The sequence below is a fragment of the Cetorhinus maximus genome, chromosome 15 (genome assembly GCF_964194155.1).
Source record: "Cetorhinus maximus chromosome 15, sCetMax3.hap1.1, whole genome shotgun sequence".
Lineage (NCBI taxonomy): Eukaryota > Metazoa > Chordata > Chondrichthyes > Lamniformes > Cetorhinidae > Cetorhinus > Cetorhinus maximus.
In genome coordinates, this window is record NC_135893.1 from 10,507,213 (window position 1) to 10,532,300 (window position 25,088).

At 40.6% G+C, this 25,088-nt stretch overlaps 1 protein-coding gene across 1 annotated transcript in view; it reads right to left on the minus strand.

The window, feature by feature from the left end:
- rnf223 (ring finger protein 223) overlaps nt 1-25,088 on the minus strand; it is an 87,611-nt gene that overhangs the window by 56,928 nt on the left and 5,595 nt on the right. The window contains exons 3-9 of the mRNA XM_078557875.1: nt 19,421-19,505; nt 18,390-18,491; nt 17,082-17,147; nt 16,824-16,958; nt 14,681-14,706; nt 10,827-10,857; nt 8,188-8,264 (exon numbers count right to left, since the gene is read on the minus strand). Coding sequence (XP_078414001.1) covers nt 8,188-8,264; nt 10,827-10,857; nt 14,681-14,706; nt 16,824-16,958; nt 17,082-17,147; nt 18,390-18,491; nt 19,421-19,505 — 522 coding nt within the window. The remainder of the gene's footprint in view (nt 1-8,187; nt 8,265-10,826; nt 10,858-14,680; nt 14,707-16,823; nt 16,959-17,081; nt 17,148-18,389; nt 18,492-19,420; nt 19,506-25,088) is intronic.

Consider the following 25,088-nt stretch of genomic DNA (forward strand, 5'->3'; position numbering starts at 1 on the left):
AATTCTAAGATAAAAGCAAAATAGTGCGGATGCTGGAAATCAAACAAAAACAGAAAATGCTGGAAAACCTCAGGTCTAGCAGCATCTGTGGAGCGAGAAACAGAGTTAATGTTTAGAGTCCGTGTGGCCCTTCTTCAGAGCTGAAGAGAAGTGGGAATGTGATGAAATTTGTACTATTTAAGAGAGGTGGGGCAGGTGGAGCTGGATAGGAGGCCAGTGATAGGTGGGGACAAAGGGATTGATAAAGATGTCATGAACTAAAGGACAAAGGGAATGCTTAAAAAAAAGATAGGGGGGGGATAAAAAGGGATAAAACCAGGGATAAATGAATGAAACTAAGTGGATAAAAAATAAAAAATGAATGTAGTAAAAAGGGGATTTTAAAAAAAAGGGGGTGAGGATGGAGGAGAGTGTTCATGGTCTGAAGTTGTTGAATTTGATGTTGTTTGGGCTGGCTGATCAAATTGTCGAGTCATTTCCTTTTATTATCTTCAATTGTAAGTACAGGCCAGAGAGTTCCCACTTCCTCATTCATCATAGATAAGCTGGAATCTGCGTGCAAATGGGACTGCAATAATTAGGCTGTTATTCTGGTTTTCATTTTTTAGTTCTAACTGAAGGGCTATGACAAAGAACAGGTGACACCGATCTCCGAAGCAGAACTCTTGAGTCAGAAGGTTGTGGGTTCAAGTCCCATTCCAGAACACGGAATCTAGGCTGACATTCCAGTGCAGTACAGAGGGCTTTTAGAGCAGGGAAGTTCTCCCCATTGTCCCCATTAATATTTATCCCTCAAACAACATCCCTAAAACAGGTGATCTGGCCATCATTACATTGCTGTTTATGGGACCATGCACAATTAGTTGCCGCATTTCCCACATGCAACACTGGCTACACTCTGAAAGTACTCCATTTGCTGTGAAGTACTTGGGACATCCTGAGGTCATGAAAGGTGCTCTAGAGAGGCAAAGTCTTTCTTTTATTTATCTCCAGTTTCATGAGGAATTAAGTATTATTGAATTATACAGGACAGAGAAACCTTTCATCCCAGTGTGACTGCGCTGGTCCTTTTGAAAGAACTATCCAAATAGCCCCAGTATCCAATTCTTTCCCCTTCTAGTATTTACCCAATTCCCTTTTTTAAATGTATAATTTAATTTGCTTCCACCACTCTTTTCAGACTGTGCCAGATGGACTCACTACATAAAAAAAAATCCTATCTCACCTCTGGTTCTTTTCCTATTATATAAGTTTTCATTTAACCTTTTTTAAGATGGTGGGATGATTCATAAAAATCATTGTTTCTTAGATTATTACTACTCCTCCTGCCCATTTGCAGGCAGTATTTCTTCTGGGGATTAATATACACTGGGCAACAATGGGACTGTTGTTTAATATATTGAACACCTCATGCTTGTATTACTCTATTCATTTTTGAATTGCCTCTTCACTCCTAGCTTAGCTTTGCCTTTGATTCAAGGCTAGTCATGGAGAACTCCATGTTTATGCTTCACTGCCCTTTCCTGCATGTGAGTTGCTGCTGCCTTTTACGATAAACTTGACAGTTATGTAGAGGAATGATGAGAGAGGACAGAAACAGGAATAGCAGAATGTGAACTTTACAACCAGAACTGTCTTCAGCTCAAAAATAATCCTTCCAATCATAGCGATGTGTAAAAAAAAATACAATGAGATCGAAGTTACATATTGACTTATGACAAGCAAGTCATTCAACTTTTATTGCGATGAATAGTCAGAGGTCAGGAAGTATGAATGGGGGAAATATACAAGTATGTTGCTTTGCATCTCTATTGAGGTAGTTCAGAGTTCATTTAGTTTATGGAAAATTTACTCCTAAAATAAAAAACTGTATTTATGAGCCATCTGTTCTTTAACTGGATTGTTCCAATAGTGTCATAATATTGAGGATTAATATAGAAACTGAGAGGCGTCTGATTAAAGGTTTTATGAGATTATGACACACAGACCACCTGTGATGGCAAGTCCACTGATCCCTTCCCCCTTCACACACACACACGTCTGCTGAGCTACATAAGTTTCATGGAGCTCTGATTTATACATAGAATTTTACAACTTAGCAAGGTTCAAACTGCTGCTGGTTAAGCTCAGTCTCTTATCTCCCACTTTCCAGACCCGAAATAAAATCCTGTCTTGTAATGTGTTTGTTGGAACTACTCAACCTCTTTTCATTCTGTTCAATTATTTACTTTCATAATCAAAAGGTAAATAATTGAAGTCAGTAATCTGTAAGGGACAGTGGAGGGGAGGAGAATTTTACATTTTCACACCACGTACGGAGATTCAGCCAAGGGACCATATGAGCGCACTCAACAATTTTACTTCAATATGGCATGCAAATCCATAAAATTATCCCTTTAGATGGTTTGTGTGTTAACTATTTCCAATTGATACTGTTTAATGCTTGTTAGCATCATTTGGCCTTATCCACAAGGATCTTATATTCTTAAATTGTACCAATATTCCAATTAAGTGGCTCACTCGGAGCTGATAACGTGATAGTTCAAGCTGTGTTTTCATGTACATAGTCTATTTACATGTATTCGTGTTCTAGAGAACAATATGCTGAGAATCCTGAGCAGAGGAGAAATTTCTTTGGAATTGTCTACCCCAGAGCTTAGCAGAAAGGTAAAGCTGAGGCAAAGATTAGCTGTGATCTCATTGAATGGCAGGACAGGCTTGAAGGGCCAAACCGTCTACGCCAGTTCCTATTCTGTTGTTTTACACGCACACACCATCAATAAAAGCATTCCAATCAACATTTTTAGTTATAAATCCTTCCTTTACAATAGACATGGCCTACATATAGTGTCCCTGCTATAATTAGACGTGCACAGTGTAAGCTCTATGGACAGGTCCTATTGTAAACGTGGATGTTGGATCAGAAGCATTCAAAAGGAAATTAGATTGTTAGCTGAAAAGGAAGAATGTGCAGAGTTACAGGGAGAAGGCAGGAGAATGGCACTAAGTGAATTGTGCATTCGGAGAGCCGGTGCAGACATGATGGGCCGATTAGGGAGGCAGTGGCGTAGTGGTATTGTCGCTAGACTGGTAATCCAGAGACCCAGGGTAATGCTCTGGGGACCCGGCTTCGAATCCCACCATAGATGATGTTGGAATCTGAGTTCAATAAAAATCTGGAATTAAAAGTCTACTGATGACCAAGAAACCATTGTCGATTGTTAAAAACCCATCTGGTTCACTAATTTGTCCTTCAGGGAAGGAAACCTACTGTCCTTACCCGGTCAGGCCGACACGTGACTCGAGACCCACACTGCCTTCTGAACAAGGGCAATGTAACAATTGTGACTTTTAATTGGCAATAAAAATAAACAAGGACAGAACATATGTCTTTATTGAAGTATATCTGCTCATCCTGTTGTAATTATCTCCACTGTTTAACCTTGCTTCATCTGATCTTGACTCCACATGCGCAACACCAGGGGAGATTGACTAGATAAATGAGCCACTGAACACAAGTACACCGTCGATAATTTAATTTAATTGAAAGCCTAGAAATTCTAGCCCATTTTGAGTACAGAAATACTGGTAGTGGTGGGACAGAATCTGTTTCTGCTGAGTTTCTGCCCTCTACTGGCCACCTTGCAAAATTCCAATGAGAGGCAGGGTGTTTGTTCTGCCCATATCCTGATGTCACAATTGGAGGACGACTGTGGTGCTGATGACTTCTCCAGAAAATCCAGTAGTAAAAGGAAGTACTTGCTGTACGAATGCTGTAAGTATAGGCCCACAAAGCAGCTGCACATCAACGAAACTGATTGCCAATTTCTTGCTTTCCTAGCACCAAAGGCAAAATTCAGTGGCGAAAATTTAATCTTTGAAAATTTTGTTATTTCCTCTGAGGGGATTCAATAAAAGGGGCATAACCTTAAAATTAATGCTAGGTAATTCAGGGCTGATATCAGGAAGCACTTCCAGATTTTTTACTACCCTGGTTTTGGAGGACCTCCCTCCCTAGAAAGCTGTAGAGGCTCAGAGGTGAGGTGAGGTGGAGTGGGGTGGGGTGAGGTAGGGTGGGGTGAGGTGAGGTGAGGTAGGGTGGGGTGGGGTGAGGTGAGGTGGGATGGGGTGAGGTGAGGTAGGGTGGGGTGAGGTGAGGTAGGGTGGGGTGGGATGGGGTGGGATGGGGTGGTCATTTGAAAATTTCCAAACTAAGAATGATAGATTTTTGTAAGGTAGTGGTATCAAAGATTACTGAACCAAGGCCAATAGATGGAGTTAAGAGAGAGGTCAGCCAACAGCTAAATGAATGGGGTGGGGGGAAACAGGCTTAAGGGACTGAATGGCCCTACTGCTAATCCTATGCAGGAAAGAAGCTGAGCACCCAATTCAGGCAGGCCCCTAAGCAGCCCAGCTGGTTCCTGTGAAAGCTTTTCAGGCTGATTAAGGTTACAGACACTTTATGGCCTTGACAGCTGATTCTCTCCCCCCCCTCTGCCCCCCAAAAAAAGAATCAGTAGAGGAGTGGGGGGTGTCCAACTCTAATGCACCACTCAGTGCGCACCAGTAGAATAGTAGCTGCTGAGTTAATTTTCTAAGGCAGATGGAGTTGGTGCAGGAGTTGCATATGCAAAAAATATCTATGGTTAATAATCCTTTTATTTGAAATCAATTATAAAACAGCTGTTCAATCAGTATAAAACAATTATAGAGCAAATATCAGAAACTATCTTGCTATACAACAGCAGTAAAACCTGCAATAGCTAACACTGAATCAATTTGACTAGTTCAAGCAACACATTCGATGCATTCAATTAGTATAACATAAGGTTCACGTTAATTCTTGCATAGTACTTGGAGATCAAATCCTGGTGTTTTCTCTGTTTCAAATAAATCATTCCCGACTTATTGCCAGCATTGTCATTTCACTATTAAAAAATGGATACAGCTAAACAAATCAGTATTTATTTGTTCTTATTCTTGGGTGCGTTTCCTTTTCAAAAGGGGCTCATTTATTTTTGTGTTCCGATAAAGGATTTATATTAAAGGGGCGTTATCTGGCTGCCTATCATTTTGGATATTGACAGCATTTTTTCGTTCATAGCAAACTTCTCAATGAAATGAAGATTTGGTTTGTGGGTTTGGTGAGATTTGAAATTAAAGCACGACAGATGGAGGGAAGTACGACGTCAGCAGAATAAAGGGGAGGGGCAACAAAGAAATGGCATCACAAAAAATATGTTTTTGAGGACAAGTCCCTAATCTCTGAACATTTTCATAGAAATTATACTGCTATGCATCTCCAGGGACATGGTTGGAAAGATAAGAGGGCTGCAATGGGGGCCAAGGCCAGCACCAAGGCTCACCAGGTTTTACCTGGCAGGCTCGAGACCTAGCTTTGGCTTCTCCTGCGCAGGTAAAATTCCAGTGGCAGCAGGAGGTGGGTCTCAAGTGGCCATTATTAATTGGCCACTCGGAGCTCTCGATTGGTCTGCGAGCAGGCTGCCTGCCATGGGTAAAATACCCAAAGTGGCGGACAGGTGTCAGGCACAACACCATTGGCCTCACCTCCAATTTTACACGCCCCCTGCCCTCGGTGGGTGGGGAGTGTAAAAATTCAGCTCTTGGAACTTTAATATCTACCTAATGCACAAGGCACCCGACGGAATATTGGTTTATTACTGGTTGATTTCCCTTAACAATGCAGCACTGCTCCAAGGTATCAGCCTAAAGCCAAGGTCTTGGATTGGGGCTTCATTTAACTTCTATCAAGAGGCAGCAGTGCTAATAACTGAACCAGGCTGACATTAGAGGAGGTACACCTTTCACACTAGGGCAGACAAAGTGTTTTGAGTGCATGGGAACTTCTCTACTATCTCTCCCACAAACGGATCCCCATGTGTGTTCAACATAAGCTGCAGGTGTGTCTGCTGCAATGATCGGTGTGGAAAGGGGACCTTAACAGTTTCTCACTTGAACAAGAATGTGCTGCATATCATGACCATGTTTTTAAAAAAATACATTCTCCAAAGCAATGTGACAGGTCAGTGTTGATTCCCTGGCAAATCAGTAAATGTACTGGGACAAGATTACACCATAAAACTTGATAGATTTTACCTTTCTAACTATTTGAAGGCATAATCACACTTAAAAAGAATACCTAGCACCTTAATAGTTTACAAAATAACATCCAGTTTTCATCTTTCTGCCTATATACTGTATCTAACTCTCACTTTTGCAATTAAATGTGTCGATGATACACTCCTTTCACAGTAAATTTAAGTTGGGAAATTCCTAGTCTGGGAGAATTTAGTTAATGAGCTGCTTCTATTCTGCATCAGGACAGTTAATCCAAGGGATTTCACTTTAAAAATTCCCACAGCTAAATGTGAGCAGATATGATTAGGTTTCTGGAGACCACTAGCCACCACTCAGTCTCCTGCAAACTTCAGCTGGCAAATTCTCCATAATCAATGTCACCCTGAGGTTCACTTCCAGCTTAACAACTCGCGTTAACATCTGTTTGTTTTGACTCAGCTCCTTCCCAAATCAGCCTTCGGACCACAAAATGCCAAAACGCAGTCAACCGAGCCAGGCAAGTAGAACTAACGGCCAGCTCCGGGAGGTGGACACTCGAGATGTTTGAATTTCAACATCTCCTCAGTTCAATAAGTGAAAGAACTGTTGGTCCACAGGGAAAAATTAGCCGTCATTCCTTAGTGGAGCTAGAAATGCATATTAAATTTCCCTCTGTTTGGCACAGTGCAGCTTTGTATATTTTTAGCAGAGTTTTGGACACAATACTGAGGACCAATCCTACACAAGATGCATGCACGTACACAATAGTCATTCAATCCAAAGCCTAAAAATTGAATGGAGGGAAGGACTCTGAAAATTCTGAGCAACAGTACAAACAGCTGGTCTAAGTTTGCTATTAAGCACAGAAGTCACAGTTTCATGACTCGTGGAGCCCTTCATCTCCTCCAAAGAAAAATCCAATAACCCAAGGTGATTGAACCCTACAGTATAAATAAACAGACGGCAGCCATGCAGAAACCCCAACAAGCATTGTAAATCATCTGCTCAGATCCCTGTAACCCATTTTCATGTTTGGTGGCAGTTGATGTTGACAGCAAGCTATCACGCATCATGTTTTTCCAGTGTGCCCCAGCATCTTAAATTGTCATATTATGACTTGCAAGAGTGGGTTAGTAACATGAAACCATTAGATGCAAATTAAAAGCAGTATAGGCAGCACGATGGGAAAAAAATATATTTCTATTTATTCCAGGCTCCTGAATTTTAGGAAGGGGTAAAATATCAAATTGCCGGACTACCATCACATGCTTCCGACTGGCTAACTAAAAAGGAAGTGTTAATGTTACCCATCTACCCTTTCCGTTGTCTGATCTGAGGTAATTAGAAGGACTGAGCTGAAAACTGAGGGAAATTAGCCTCAAAAACGCATCTCCAGATACCTTCAGGGACATAATCCAATATGAAACTAAAATGATACATGCCAGGATGCCTGATCTATTTTGAGTTAGGAAATCTTAATGCAAACACATCTGGCACAATACAAAATTCTGTGCATGAACATCAAGTGAGGAGATGATCAGCAGTCTTAAATCCACAGACAAAAATAGAGTCTGTTATGACCCAAGCTCAACACCTAAAGCATGAGCACTGAAGATTAGGTACTGGCATCTCATCGTAGAAAACATCAGCACCTTCAGGGCAGGAGAGAGAAAATACAAATTCTCTTCTAAATTTGGCAGTATTTGAGGATGGATGCGTTAGAAAGAAACCAGGCGGAAATTAGAAATTGGTCTCTCTTGGCTACAAACAGCTGGATGGCGTAAACCCGTCTGGGATAATAAACTAATGCTTTCTCGGTCACGTATTAACCTTTGGTTTCGCCATCATTTCACCTCTGAAATAGAATCAGACTCCAGAGAAAAGCCTGATTATAATGAACAGGCCACGCCAGACAGAGAAGAGATCGGTGCTTGCACAGGTTCACTGCAGTTTGCGTCTCCAGTAGTGTGTCAATAAAACAAGCGATCTGGAAAGTGGCTTCCATCACTGGCAAAATATGGCAGAACAATAATGTCCTTCAGTACAGGGAATCCATGTGATGCACAAATCAAAACTTGATCATAAACAGCAGGTGGAGCAGGATCATACATTACTTATGGCAGCAGATGCAAAGGAAGCTGCAGAAACAGAGAGTCTCTCTCTTCTCGAATATCTGTGTTTTCGCTCTGAAATACAAGGAGGCAGAAAAGTGAATGAATTAGACAGCAGAAAGGAGGAACATGTCAATCATTAGTTTTAATAAAAAAAGTGTTTGGTTTGGCAGATTATTAACATGGCAATTATATGAGTGCAAACTGTCAGCCTACATAAATCACTTTGTGCAACCAAGGAGGCAACATAACCTCAATCTTCATATCTTTTTCAAGCAACAGAAAAGCTCACGTTTGTGTAAGGACATCATTCTTGCTCATGGAACACTGATATTAAACAACAGTTTGCATTCATATAGTGCCTTTAACATAGCAAAATGTCCCAAGGCACTTCCCACAAATGTAATCAGACAAAAAAAATTGAGAGAGCTGAAAGGAGGAGACACTAGGATGAGTGGACAAAGCTTGGTCAGAGGTAGTTTTTAAGCAGAATCTTAAAAGGAAGCAGCAGCAGAGGTTTAGCATGGAAATTCCAAAACTTCAGACCTAAATGGCCAAATGCCAATGATGGGGGGAAGGATGCATAAAGAGGTTAGAGTTGGAGGAATGTTGAGTTCTTGATAGTTACAGAGGTAGGGAAGAAAGAAGCCATGGAAGAATTTGAACATGGGGGAAGATAAGAATTCTAAAATCAAGGTGTTGGTGCTCTACCAATGTAGGCCAGTGGGAACAGGGGTGATGGGCAAAGTTCCCTCTAAGCTCTAAGTATGCACAGTTGTGCAGCAACCTGGAAGGTACTATGCAGGGTGCACGCAAGTTATTCCCTTCAAGATACTGTGTTTTCAGCTGTGCAAAAAAATTAGAAGGTATTGCACATAAAAAAGTTTGAGGGGACATTGATATGTGTGAAAGGGACCTAGAATAAGCTTTGGATGAGCTCAAACGTATGCAGGGTGGAAGATGGGAAGCCGGACAGGAGAACATTAGAAAGTTAGGTGAAGACGACTGTGCATATGGCTTAATTTTAAGTCAGTGTACATTACTTTATGAGATGAATTTGTTACTGAAGAGACAGGCACCAATGGGGCTGCCATTTTATCTTTCCCATGAGGAGGTAACCATGTGGATCAGCAATGCACATTGCTTCCACTTTGCTGGTTTATATGGATCTTCCCCCAGATATTGGGGGAAGCACTGCAACCTCCTCTGCAGGGCAAAGAGGGAAAACTCAGACTAAAAACAACCACATTGTATCTCAGACCCGGTACCATCAGTTTAGCAATAGCTACAAGTATCAGATTCTCCAGCTCCATGTAAAAGGTACATTCCATATTGGAACTGGAAATAGAATTAAGCTCATGGAGGACCAGGGTAATTAATATGCTCAATATAATGCTTCTTTCCATTGCAATTTCTGCTCAAACAGTTGACATCTTGCCCATCAAATACTCATTAAGAGTTATGGCTGAATGTTACACCTTCTAAATATGCCCATAAATCTTTATGGGACAACAAAAATACCAGTGTTCTTAGGAGTTGCTGCGGGGCTACATCGGTGCATGAGGTCTCCTGGCTGCTATCAATGAAAATTCATTGTCCTTTGTTACAGACCTTGATGTACTAAATCATTAGCGGATCACCCCTGGCATTGCTCACCAGCAATCTGAGGATTCACCATCTTATAACTGAGTGCTATTCCACAGGGGAATCCTAAACCTTTAGTAACACCAAGGAGGGAAGTATTCCTGAACTTTGGTAACATTTGGGGGAGGGATGAAAATAGAAAGATCTTGGCTGGACTGCAGAGGATGAACCTGAAGTTTGACGGAACAAACAGGTGGAATCTAGGGATTCCGGGGGGCTGTCAGTAGTTGGGTGGGGGGTGGAAGAGAGGGGGAAAGCGTAAGGAGGAGGAGAGAAGGCTCAGGCATGGTCTCTCCATTAAATTCCCCGAACAGCATTAACAGAACACAAACTTTCTGCATGTTAATATCTAGTTTGTGGTCCAAGGTCTAAGTAAGTTTATTGACTTGTGGTGAGATGGTGTGGTTTAAGAGTAGTGAGACTCTACCCTCGTAGAAACTAGCAGGGAATCAGCTGCATAGAAGTGGCTGAGAAAGAGAGTTTACATTTTGTAAATTATGTTTTTCCAGTCAATAATTTAAAATTTCTGGATGAAACTTATGTAGAGGAGCAGGAGAAGAAATGGATGGAACCAAGTTCACAAACAAGTTAGCTTCCATCAGGAATTATCCATGGAATCAACTCCAGGGGCTGGGTTAGCGATATTGCCGAGGTTTGTATGTGTGGCAAAACTCTAAATTGTTCTTGTTGAATGCAGTTAGATTACAACACATAGCAACCAGAGCAATTCTCTACCAATGAGATGGAGGAGGGGTGGGGGTGACCAAGATTGGAAAGAAACTTATGAAGCAACACTTTTCATGATGACGAGGTTGATTATTATGCAGTTAACAAGCACCAAGGATTACAAGAGCAGTTAATATTATTATATGGTACGTTACACCTCACACCCCAAAACCACCCCACCCCCCCGCCCCCCGCCCTCGCCAGCCTCTATATTTACATATATGCCTGAAATAACTTGTCCCCATAGGTTATGTTGGTTTCCATTACCTGACCTAACAGGGCTCCTCATCATTTCTGCCTGTAAAACAATTGAAGGAGAACTTAAGTCACATTAATGTCACTGGTTAGAATTATTGCAAGATCACATTACCACCAAATTAAAAAGGAACCGATGATAGCATGAATTACTGAAGTAACGTTCTACAGCATTTGCACATAAATTGCTGAGAGCTGTCAAGCAGATCAAATAAATGCAGCTGACTCTGAACCAATTCTAAATTTCATTATATCCATTACAATTGGCACAAAATGACCAGGTAGAATACAGAGTTATACTGCACTTCTTACAATGTTGTGTTGCATTATGTAAATTATTGTGTGTTGTTATGATAAATTATGATCTGAAAGGGCAAGAAGCAGATTCAATAATAACTTTTTTAAAAAAGGGAATTGGATAAATATTTAAGGGGGGAAAACTGCAGTGCTAGGGGGATACAACAGTGGAGTGGGACTAATTGGATGGCTCTTTCAAATGAGCGGTTATATTCACACTGCTTGAATAGCCTCCTCCTTTACTGAATCATTATATGATTACAATGAAAACAATGACCTGGTTAACCATGCCAAATTTATTACAATACGGAATTTTCCAGAAATGTAAGATCAGCTGAAAGAAAAGGTCTGTTTCCTGGTACATGGCGTATCGGTTTCATTACCTAGCTATAAGCAGTTGTGTCTTTATGATTGGAGGTCTTTTGTATAATTACATAGCGTCTACAGCACAGAAATAGGCTTCTCGGACCAACTGATCTATGCCATTGTTCTTATTGCTCCGCAAAAGCCTTACCTCCAACCCCCCCACCTCCTTTTCATCTAACGCTATTAGCAAAAATCAAGTTTGTCTTTCTCCTTCACATGCTTATGTAGTTTCTCCTTAAACATATCTATGCTAATTGATTCAACTACTACTTGTGGCAGCATGTTCAACATTCTTACCACTCTTTGGTTTTAAAAAACTCCTGAATTCTCTTGGGTCCCTCTTTACTTTTCGACTGCATGACCAGACCATACACCCAGAGGGAAAAGAGCAGCCATGACAGTTAATGGTTTGGAGCCTGGGAGACTTGAGCAGTAGGGACAGGAGGATTGAGAGTCAGGCACTCCAGTTCCAAAGGCGGCAGGTGACAAGTGTCCAACTAGGAATTTGGAACAGGAGCATGGTGAACATTAGAATCCACGATCTGGAACCTGGATTACTCAAAAGCAATGGCCATGAACGTCCATTTGAACAGAAGGGAAATGACGGGTAGCTGAATTGAGTCTGCCCCACTCAACACATAGCCTGGAGTAACATGAAATTACAACACAGAAACAGGTCCGCGTTGCTGTCATATGAGCAGGATGCCACTTCCATGGGCCTGGCCCTAGCTGTTCCCACATCTCTTTATCCCCAGATCCTTCAATTATTTCTTAGATGTGTATATAGCAGGGAGGGCAGTTAATGTTCAACTTCAGTGGAGCTGAAAACTAGTGGTAGCAAATTGGATGGGGTATAAAACAGGCAGCTACTATTTCTTTCCAGAATGAGTGGCCGGTCTATTACTCCCAGGTTTCTGCCCATGCTGCAGTTGAAAATTAGCTCCCATGGTGTGTGTGTCAATCAACTGGAAAAATTAAAATGGTTTAATTTTGGACAGTTCAAGCAAGACAAAAGTTTAGACATCCAAAGTTAGTCAGTAATCCTACTGGTGGTTCTTTATTGGAGCTTGGAGAGATGTCTGGTGCCTTGCAATTAATATTCCCTTTACAAAGTGCACAGATTTGGTTACACACAGCTTTCCATGATGGAAGTTCACTCTCTGGGATTGGGAAAATTACCTTGCCTAAATATTTCAGATGGTGAAACAAACCATCTAATATTACAAGATGTTTTACTGTTTTTTTATAAGATGATACAGAATTAACACACAGAATGGGACATGGATAGGGGAATGAGTGGAGGCACAAACCACTGAGGTCGCTTGAGAAACAATTGCATGTGGTCAATTGAGGACTGTACTTTCACTCAAAGTGTGCAAGTTCATATGCACCAAACCAAACAGCCTTCATATCTATACTGCCAATGACTTGTCATGTTCATTGTACCATTCACAAGTGTATAAACCATTCAGGTCATTGTAAACAACAGGTAGGTAATTAAAAGACAAGTTAAATTCACATGCTGGGAATACATAAACACTAGAACTAAAACCTGAACCTTTCTACTCCCTTTGTCTTTACTGGAGTCACTATTTTTATTTGAGGGAATGCACCTGCTTTGGTTATCCAAGTTCCCCTCCAAGCCACTCACTATCCTGACTTGGAAATTATCACCATTCCTTCACTGTCTCTGGGTCAAAATCCTGGAACCCTCTCCCTAACAGCACTGTGGGTATACCTACACCACATGGACTGCAGCAATTCAAGGCAGCTCACCACCATCTCCTCAAGACCAATTAAGGATGGGCAATAAATGCTGGCCTAGCCAGCAATGCCCACATCCCATGAATGAATATTAAAAAGGCGATTAACTGGTGATTGTTTTAATCACTAAACAATCTCAGATGATTTTAAAAAATTAATTCACGGGATGTGGGCTCTGCTGGCTGGGCCCGCATTTATTGCCCATCTCTAGTTGCCCTCAAGAAGGTGGTGGTGAGCTGCCTTCTTGAACTGCATCGGTCCCTGTGGTGTAGGTACATCCACGGTGCTGTTCAGGAGGGAATTCCAGGATTTTAACCCAGCGACAGTGAAGGAACAGTGATATATTTCCAAGTCAGGACGGTGAGTGACTTAGAGGGGAACTTCCAGGTTGTGGTGTTCCCATCTATCTGCGGCCCTTGTCCTTCGAGGTGGTTGTGGGTTTGGAAGGTGCTGTCTAAAGAGCCTTGGTGAATTCTTGCAGTGCATCTTGTAGATGGTACACACTGCTGCTACTGTGCGTTGGTGGTGGAGCGAGTGAATGTTTGTGGATGTGGTGCCAATCAAGCAGGCTGCTTTGTCCTGGATGGTGTCAAGCTTCTTGAGTGTTGTGGCAGCTGCACTCATCCAGGCAAGTGGAGAGTATTCCATCACATTCCTGACTTGTGCCTTGTGCTTTGGGGAGTCAGGTGGTGAGTTACTTGCTGCAGGATTCCTAGCCTCTGACCTGATCTTGTAGCCACAGTATTTATTTGGCCAGTCCAGTTCAGTTTCTGGTCAATGGTAATCCCCAGGATGTTGATAGTGGGGGATACAGTGATGGTAATGCTGTTGTTTGCTAGCATCACTACCAAAAGCAACCGGGGAAAAGAAAATCATGCTCCCAAATGCAGATTAGTGATTTTTCACTGAACACATTCAAGTACAACAACAACTTGCATTTTCATGGTGTCTCAAATATAGAACATCCCAAAGGGCTTCATATAGGAACATTTGTTAATCACAATAAGTGCTTGTCATGGAAGAATGAGTCCAAGCTAGTCTTTTAACTCGAGCTGGTTTATTCTCAAGACAGCTCTGCAGGATAGCAGACTCTCCCAGTCCCTTCCACACTGGAGTGTTACGGCTATACCCATTTATACTACTTTGATGAAACCAAATAAACTAAATTAACAAATCAAGGGAAAAATTAAAAGGCAGCCCCTTAAAGGGATACTGCAAAAAGACAAAATCGCAAAGAAAACTCAAATTAAAACATGATTAAAGGGGTCAATAAACCAGCACCAGCACCCGTGGTGCCCACTGGGCTGTACCCATTTATAGGTGAACTAATGTCCATCACCTGTTTTAACAAGCAATTATCTTAATGTAATTTCCAGTCAACAAGAAAGATTCTTATTGGACCTTGACAAGATACATTGACAACTTTAGGTTTCACTTACCATTTCACTTGGCTGCAGTATAGAAGCTGAAAAACAATGAGTCATGTTAGTAATAAAACGCGTGTTTCAGACTGGTTGGCACTGCCAACTACATGATGATACTATATCCACACACACGACTTCATGGGATGACTCATTCGAGGCCAATTTGTAGTGTCAACACATTACTGTCCTGGCCAAAACCACAGTACAGACTAGAAGTGAAACTGGGTACATTCTGGTCTGTAACATTTAGCTACTCACTGAATAAACTGGTTGAGCGATTGGCGAAACCTAGCCAACTTTTTAAAATTGAAGTTTAAAAGTAGCCCAGGTAACCCACTGGACTGCTTTGAATTCCTAATATTAGGAAAGAGCTAAGCCTTTACTGAACACTAGTTAGGCCTTAGCCAGCATATTGCGTTCAACACTTTATGACAGGTGCCAAAGTCTTAGGCAAGATGCAGAAAAGATTTACCAGAATGGTACAAGGGATGAGGGACTTCAGTTATGTGGAGAGACTGGAGAAGATGAGATTGTTTTCCTTACAGCATGTAAGGTCAAGAGGAAAGTTGATAGAGATGTTCAAAACCATTCATGATTTTGACAAGGTTAATAAGGAGTGACAGAAGGGTCAGTGACCACAAGACGCAGACTTAAATGCGATTGGCAAAAGAACCAGAGGTTATATGAAGAAACTTTAAAAAAAAAATCACAGTGAATTCTTGTGATCCACAAAGCACTGCCTGAAAAGATGGTGGAAGCAGATTAACTAGTAACTCAAAAGTGAATTGGATAAATACTTAAAGGGAAAAAGTTAAGAAGGTTATGGGAAAGACTAGAGAAGTGGGACTAATTGAATAGTTCTACAACAGAGGTAGCAACTGGCCGCCTTCTGTGCTGCATTAGTCTGTAAGAGCTATTTGCACCATTGAATCTTTTCAACATCTGAAAATTCACCCGCTGCCAAGAGGTTCAGCTACAGAGCTCTGCATGTTCATTTAAAAAGGAGAGTGTAGAATTCAACTTTCCCTGGGGGTGCATATGGACACTATCTGTTGGCATCATTTCCAAAAATCATTAGTTCAAAATCGGTTGGTGTTAACAAAAACCTCCCTTCATTATCTATAGCGTTAATCAGTGACATTCTTAGGAAATTGTGTGGGTAATTATAGCATCCAATTTTGTAGCATATTGACCCCTTCGAAGCAGTGTACTTTTTAAAGTAGGGAATGAAGTGTGGGGCATTTCAACAATGTGAGGGGAGGGATTAAAAAAGCAAGGGAAAGAAAGGGGTGGGGTAGAAATAATGGAAAGAATATTTTTTGTGATGGTACCATACCTCTGTTTTTGGGTCTATTTCACAAGTCACATTTTAAAATGACCAAAGCATCTTAACTATGGCGGTTTCAAATGGGAGGTTAAGTTATGCAACTTTAAGATTAACAACTACAGTGCCGGCTATATGAAGTTCTGTACTGTTTGCCAAGTATATAACATCTTAATGCCATCACTGTTGCTAAGAGATTGTTGTCCCTTGTTGCTAAGAAAATGTCAATTGTTCATTTTCTCTTGCCAAAGCTAATGTGCCCTAATAGTTTCCTTTTCAAGTGAGTTTCAATTTCTATTTTAAGTTCTTAATGAATTAGGAAAATGTGAGAATTTATACTTTTTTTTAAAACAACTTGCTCTGGACTTTAATGTCGACTTAATATTCAGCCAATAACTGCCCATGGTAGTGAGACATTATTCCTGCTATCAGGTAAAAATCTGCATCTTACTCCCACACGCCGTCTCCCCTCTCAAGAGTAGTTCAGCACATTATGTAAAGCAACATCTGAGTGCATACAAAATGGTGTTTCACAATTTCTCCTCTTGGTGACTAAACAATTTCCAAAGTTTAATTGACAGAAAATGGCAGCTTGTCTTAAAAGATTCTGGAAAGATAGACAAAAGCTAAAGCAACAAATTGGTAACAGACACACTATCGGCTGTTGTGTAGACAGTGGATGTTCAGAAATTCTACATCCAAGTTCTTCCTATAATTATCAAAAGTGTCAACACTAAGTATGGCTTGGACTAACAAGCTTTCACCTCAATCTTAATCTGTCTAGAACAAGACTCTCAACAACCATAAACAAACCAATACAATTGAGGTCTTCACCTTTGTTTCGTTGGTAAAACAAATGTGGGAGTTTGTTGGACCGCTTGAGGTAGAAAAATGCAGCCACAGACAGAATGAAGAATGAACTGATAAATAGTGTTCCCAGACATAACGAGGCAGCTATTCCTGGCCCTCCTTTATAAAAAAGATGAGAGAGATGGAGAATTACTCATTGTTGGTGTATAGTAAATGATGTTACTTAAACAATGGCTAGAAGCTTCATGGTATCACTATGCTTTTCTCGATTGATATTCTTACCAACTTTAAGGATGGTTGGGTCCACAGTGGTGCCATTTGTCACTTTCTCTTCACTGCTGGTATGTGCTGTAACAGGAAAACTAATGAGTGTGAAATTCATGCAATACTAATGACATCCAAAAAAATGAACTCTCAAAGGACATGTTTTCCTTAGGGAGTTGCACCATTTTCACTTTTGTATTAGGTTGTAAAAATGGAATTATAAATTGGATGTAGAAGTAATAAGTGCAATCTAAAATGAAATTCTTACAATCTAACATTTAAAAAGGAAAGTTAGATAAGCAGAGGAAGGAGAAAGGAATAAGGTGCAAGGAGGCACATATGGAGTACAAACATCAATATAGGTGAGTTGGGCTAAAATGGACTGTTTCTGGTCTGTAGTTGTAATGTGATCTCTTCAAATTAGTGAAGTACATACAGCTGTACATCATACCTTGTGTATATGATGGTATGTATATTGAAACCATACGAATGGAACAGACTGTACTCCATATTGAACTGGAAGTTTTGGGGCAAATAGACTTCAATAGGTAATCAGAGTTTCCAGTTGGGGACGTGCAATTTGAGGAAACATTGCTGATCTTCTCTGCCAAAAAGTTTGAAATTCCCACTCTTATTTCTCATTTCCATTAAATGTTAATTGGGCCCAGCAGTTTTACATTGGGATACAGGCAACTGTGCACTTTAAAATGACAAAGTTCATATTATATTCTAAACAACAGCTACCATCTACTTGGTTCATGGCCTTACACTGAATTCAGAATGAATGTAAACTTTTAACACACTTTTAAATTACTTACACTGAACCTGGCTGCCATCCACAGCAGAAACAATTTGAACGAAAGTAGTCACTGAAGTCAGAAACTAACTCCGTTCTTTTCTATTTGCAGGAGTTTCTTGGTCTATACTGCTCCTCATAAGATGAAAACACAACACCCACTTCTGTGCAAGTCAGATCTTGTCCCGGTACTTCTTCTGTTACTTTTTGCAGCTACATATTGGTTCCCTGGGTGACCAGCACAACTGGTAAAACTTGCCCAATCAATTCAAACATCTGAGATTGGAAAACCAACTTTGTCTCGTAATCAGAAACATAGACCTCTACCCGCTGTAGCGACTGCACTCTCAGCTTAAATTTTAACTGTTCTCAATGGGTTTGTCTAAAGGAGACATTAAGCTTTGTGAGAGGAATTGGAAGAGGGCTTTAATGGATATCTCCTGCTGGCAGTTGCCAGTGTACAAGCAAAATTGTTAATGACCTGAAACTCCACTCATACAAATGTAACAATACATTGTTTGCTTACTCACAGTTAATGCATTCAGTCCGATTGTTTGAGGAATCAGCTAAGGTTCCATTAATGCATCTGATGCAGGTGGTACTTCCATTCTTAAACCAATGTCTGTAACAGTCTGAAAATTGATAGTGAGTGTAGGGACATACGCTGATATAAAGTCAGGCAATCCTTTTCAGCTTTGCAGGAGGTCTTAGTATAGCATTTCAGTTGAACTGCTGTAGTATCGAGTTATAATTAATCTCACTCTTCCACTCAAACAATATGCTGATGGATCTCGAGCTGTAGCCTCCCAACCCCTGCAAACTATGACACCAAGGCAAAGAGTTAGCAAACTCTCGAGAAGCTAACTATTTGCTCATTCAATGATAGGCAGTTAATTCATGTTTGGTGTGAAGACCCACTTATTAATTCGATAAATTATTCAAACAGGAGTACAACTTTTAGTTAGTTCATCATAGGGAAGGAAATGGAGGAAGAGGGGTGGTGATATTCATTCTGAGAAAGATTTGTAAATGTATTTGTTTGGATGCTAGTAGGTCAGAACTCCATCCTTTCACCAAAGATGAGAATTGACTAGGCTAAGACATGCAAGTCTCCTCTGCATGCAGTTTAGGCAGACTCAGCTTGCTGCTTTTCATGCTACAAAAAAAAACAACCACCCTGGATTAATTTAAACTAAGCAATGCAAATAACACATAGTGGTATTAAAAATTGAAGTTCTATTTTATTAACAGGTGTAGGCAGTAAAACTGTGCATTATTTTAACACTAAGTGTGCATTCTCACTCAGGCACATGGATGTAATGGAAAAATGGAGAGATGGAAAACATTTTGTGATACATTGGTTCACAAGAGGGATGCTGTTCTAGGGTTAATATCTGATCTGGGAATGCTCAACATGGACAGAGTGCTCAAAGTTGAGTGCACCATTCTCCAATAGAGACATTTCTCACCTTGATGAGGAGTAAAGAACAAACAAAATAAAAGTAGAAGTTTCTGTGTTTTGTTGGCTGATATTGCAAAATTGATACTATTAAAAACTTACCCGAATGACAAAAGCTGTTTTGTGGACAAAGGCCAGACTCATCCAAGAGATCTGCACAGCATTCGGTGATAGCAACTTGTGGGATCTAGAGAAAAAAAAATAGGCATTAGAAAGGATAGAGAAAGACAAAGACTTGCATTTCTATAGTGCCTGTCACAACCTCAGGTCATTCCAAAGCACTTAACAGCCAATGATGAAGTTTTGAAATATAGTCACTGCTGTAATGTAAGAAGGCAGCAGCCAATTTGTGCACAGCAAGTTCCCACAAACAGCAGTTAAATAACTGACCAGATCATCTGTTTGGTTATGTTGGTTGAGGGATAAATATTGGCCAGGCTGATGAATATACCTCCTAGCATTCCTACTATTTCAGAGAGTAAGCTATTCTGAATCTGTGGCTGCTTTATTAAGATTCTAAATTATGATGCCACTACCAACCACTAATGAGTATGTTCAGTAGCAAATTAATCACGGAAAGCATGTAACAGAAATACACATTAACCATAACCTTTGGCCAATTATTCACAAATTTCTGCAGGCTGAAAGCTAAACAACACGAGTAATTTTAAATAGAAAAGGGAGTGAAATTGTCTTGGGCAATTAAGAATTGGTTGCCCATCTGAAATTCCACTTTTGGGGTTGGGGTGGGGGTGGTGTGGCAGGGAGGGAAAAATCGTGCAGAGTTGTAAAATGGGCAGCTGATTCACTGTCATATTTTGTGCAACTGCTCAAAATGAATTTAACCCCCCACCCACCCCAACTGTCTCCCCATTTCCCCAGTTCATACACCAACTGTGGACAGAATACAAGGTCTCAACTGCCTCTATCAACATCGGGAGATGCACATGAATAAGCCAGGTTAGTTTAGCCATCTGTATCTCTTTCTGTGACACTGACAAATCATACTTATATCTCTCCAGTGCATCCTTGGTTTTCTGTTCCATGCATTCTTATTATGCTGTTCTTGGTTCTTTGCATTCTGGATATTCCCAGTGTTCCTCTCAACCAACTCATCTCTGCTATTAATACCATTTGCTTGTCAACTTTCCTCATGTTACAATACTCAAATCAATATAGTAGTACAGTATAACCATCTCTTCCCACCTTACAGGAAGCAGACTTTTGGATGTGGATGTATTTGAACTCACACCAAAGCAAAGTACTGCAGATGCTGGAAATCTGAAACAAAAACAGAAAATGCTGGAAAAACTCAGTTGGTCTAGCAGCATCTGTGGAGAGAGAAACAGAGTTAACGTTTCGAGTCCGGATGACCCTTCTTCAGAGCTCTGCACAGATGCTGCTGAACCTACTGAGTTTTGCCAGCATTTTCTGTTTTTGTTCCAGTCACCTATTACCCTGTGCTTGCTGACCTACCTTGGCTCCATGTCCACTAACACCTCAGTTTTAAATTTCTCATCCTTGTTTTCAAAACCCTCCATGGCCTCACTCCTCCCTTACTTTGTAGCCTCCTCCAGCTCTACAACACTTGAAGGTACCTGTATGCTGCTAATTCTAGCCTCTTGACCACCCCCAGTTTTAACTAGTTCATCAATGGTGTCCTCGCCTTCGGCTGCCTTGGCCCCAAGCTCTGAAATCCCCTCCCTAAACCTGTCTCTCCTCCTCACAGTCTCACTCAGAAAACTTTTGATCACCTGGTCTAATAGTGGTGCCTGATTTGGCATCAAATTTTGCTTGACAACACTTCAGTGAAGCACCTTTGGAAGTTTCTCCAAGTTAAAGGCGCTCAAGTGTAAGCTGTTGTGCATAAACTCCTATCTTTGTTTTTATAAGATATCTTTAGCCTTCCGTATCCTGCTTATCTTACAAAATCAAAAGACATGAGTCCAATCCTTCTTCACAACTCCCATTCTCTTACACTGACCCATCAAGGTATACAAATTTAACTAACTAACCAACTACAGTATACAAGCATTTCCAATGTTCAACTGCATCACCGAGAACTATAATATGTACTCCTGATGCTTTCCTTTGATGCATGACCTTTGACTTCTTCATGTTGATCTGTGATCCAAATTTTCTACTTCCCAGATGTTGCTAATAGTCAATGTCACCAACAAATGGGAGATTGTTTAAAATCTTGCCACGTAAGAGGGGAAGGGTGGGTGGGGGAGACTGGTCTAATATCTTTTAATGCAAGATTCATGACTGCTTTCATTACTCCTCCAATAAATAAAATCTGCTGACATTATGCATCCTTGTTAAGCCTTAACGTGATCTATATCGTCCTGTTGTAGGACCTTTTCACTGATGTTTTCTCTACCAGTCTGCCAAAAGCTTCTTTTTATATGTCAATAAGACATGAAAAGAAATCCAAAACTGTATGTATCAAAACTTTATTCTTTATTGCTATTTTAAAATGAATATCTGCTGAACCACAAAATGGCTGCTATAGGTCACATGACTCAAGATTGGCCATCTGTCCTGTAAGGTTCCAACAGAGGCTACAATAACAAGAGGCCCACTCCCACCCTTGTGGAATCTCACACCCCGTTGTAAGGACCACATTATAATCACGAAACTTACAGGATGACTAACAGACGAACTTTATTATCCCCCTGCTGGGATAATAACAAAGACATTGAAAATCATTACACCTGAAGAAGTGTTAACAGCTCCCATTTCGCTCCCAAGGGAAACTATGGATTTTAGCCAGGAGCACAGAATCTGCTTGCAAGGCTGCAATTAACTCATTAATGGACTACGTCACATGAGCCCATGCTTCTAGCCTTTTGGATCGTTTTACCATTATATTTCCAGCCTCACAGCTCAGACTGCTGCTTTCACATCAACCAGGAAGAACTCCAGCAACTCCTGCCTGAACAAGCAGATGGCCACCAACTCTTAAATCCTCAGCCTATTGATTTGAAAAGTCTCTGATCATCGTGTGCCAAGTGGTCCAAGCACAGAAACCCCATCATGCTGCAACATCACCGTGTTGTTATCTCCAGCCAGAAACTCATCTGGACTGAACCCCGCCACGAAGGAAACACCCTCCGGACTTTGACTTCGCAGGCTTTGGAAATCACGTGAATTAATTTCATTTCTATGGTTCTTTTACTGTTGTTGTCCATAGTTGTAAATCTGTGTTTTTTCTATCCCACGTGTGAGAGTGTGTGCGTGTGCATGTGTGGTTGCGAATACTCCTCCCCCGTCCCCCGGGTTTGAATGTGATAAACTAACTTCTGAATTAATCATAACGTGAGTGATTACATAAACTGAGGAATTGGGGAAACATGCCACAACCTACTTTGAAAATGATTTAAAAACACCTCTGCTTACGGATAAACAGGGAGATGATAAAGTTCAGTTCCTCTCTCCCTCCTATCCATTACAAATAACATTTGGATTGGATAATTACTACCTTGTGATTGCCTTACAAAGGAAAGTCATTGGTCTATGCTATTAGTTGATCTAAAAAAAACTGTAAAAAGGGGGACAGTATAATTATTGGCCTGGACTAAAAAGCACCAAACCACAAAGTTCCTAATGCCGGAGAGTTTGTGTGAGTATGGATATCAGTGAGGAAAAAATTCCCACTGTCAAATAGATTAGCAATACTCATTCAACATTTGAGTGACACATCAGGGATAGCAATCAACCATGGAGACTGTACCACCATATAAGCGAAAACATTGGAGGTGGGGAAAAAGATTGCAGTAGACACCTCATTTGGGGGACATTATAGTAAATCAAGTCTCTGAAAATATTATTTTAAATGCTAAAATTAAGGCTTGCCACCTTTCAAAGAAAATAAAAATAGACACTGTTTGTTTTAGCACAGCTGCATTTTATCTTTTAGTACTAGGATCATAATCTAGCATTTAATATTTTGTGTGATAAACTATGTTCCTCCTCCAATTGTATCTTAATTGCTAAAGATTAATGTGATTAAAAAAACCACAGTTCCTGGATATTTTGCCTATATTATAATCCACCCTATCATTCGTGATCCTTTATCGCATCTCTTTTTATTCCCTCTCTGTCAAATATAATTGGGGAATTAATTTGTGCCTGAGCCAATGTCCCCTTCAGCTGAACTTCTTCAAAAAAGCGTCTTTAACTATTATGCACTGAAAGGGATTGTGCATTTCAATGGTAGGAGGAAATCAATTACTGAAAGACTAACAGTTAGAAAAGCTGCATGCCAGAACAATGCACTTTACCTTCAAGCTCCAACAGTTTGTACAAGAGGGGAGGGGGGGGGCAAAAGGAAATAGAAGCACAAGTCACAGTGACATTGCAAAATGGTCTCAATTCCAGTACAGGAAGCACTTACTTTAGAAAGAGAAATTACCTTTGAACCATTATTAAAGAAACACTGCACCGTTATTTAAGCTGAACAGTCCCAAAGGGAAAAAAAAATTTTACTCGTCAATCCTACCTCAATTTCAGACGTCATGTTTGTTATACGGAAGAATATTTTGAAATAAAAGCTTGAATTGTGGCGCAGTGCACTGCACCTCTGAGCAGGGGTGTGGGGGTGAGCGAGAAAGACCCGAGGTCGCTATCAGAAGCCAGCAGTTCATTATACACATACAGAAGTGGAGTATGACTAATTTGCTAGCTCTTTCAGAGAAGGAGCACAGGCATGATGGGTTAAATGGCCTCTTTCTGTGCTGTACAATTCTATTGAGGATGGAGGATCAGGAACCAACAAGGGAATTCTGAAGAAGAGTCATAAGGACTCGAAACGTTAACTCGGTTTCTCTTTCCACAGATACTACCAGACCTGCTGGGTTTTTCCAGCATTGTGTGTTTTAATTCAGATTTACAGCATCCACAGTATTTTGTTTTCCTTATTACAGAAATTGAGTCCAGTGCAAATAGGTATAAGGTACAGCAACAGAGGAGCCGAGGTAGTGGAAGGAGAGGTTAATGTTGGCAAAATAAGTGGTTCTGTGAATGAAGGATGCGGAGTTTGAAGCTTGGTTCAGGGCTGAACAGGTTGTTAAAATTTCACGGCCTGGTTTAGTATGAATAAGTGGCTTACGAGAAGGAGTCAATGGCAAGGTAGCAGAGTTTACAAATGGGAGTCAAAACAACCTAGATTTTTCTGATGTTATGGAGCATTGATAACTTAAGACTGGACAGAAAGTCTAGACAGTATGAAGGGTGATGGATTGCCTGTGAGAAGCAGTGCAGGTAGAGCTGGATGTCATCAATATACAGATGGAAACTGTGAATATGGGTGATGCCCTCAACAGGCAGCATGTCAGTGAGGGAAAAGGAGGTGGCCAAGGATAGATGCTGTGTGCTGACAGTGAAGATTTGGAAAGGGAGATCATTGCTGGGGATTTACTGGCTGTGTTCCATCAGACAAAAATGTAAGCATAAAAGGGAAACTGACAACTGAAGAGAGATGATGGGGAATGATATGGTCAGCCAAATAGGAGAAAGGGTCAAAGAAGCTGATTGGTCTAATGGAAGAGATAAGCTTTTATAACATGGAAAAGGGGAGAGATATCGCATGATTTCAAGAGAGAGGTGGGGGAAAAATGAGGCTAGAAATTTTTCTTCAAGAGATTAAATGGCCTGGGTGGACTCCATAAAATCAAATGGATTGTGCAATTTTCTTTTTTAAATGTGGAGTTGTTTTAATGGATCAAATGGATATTTCCCATTCCATATTTGAAGGTGTCCTTATTGC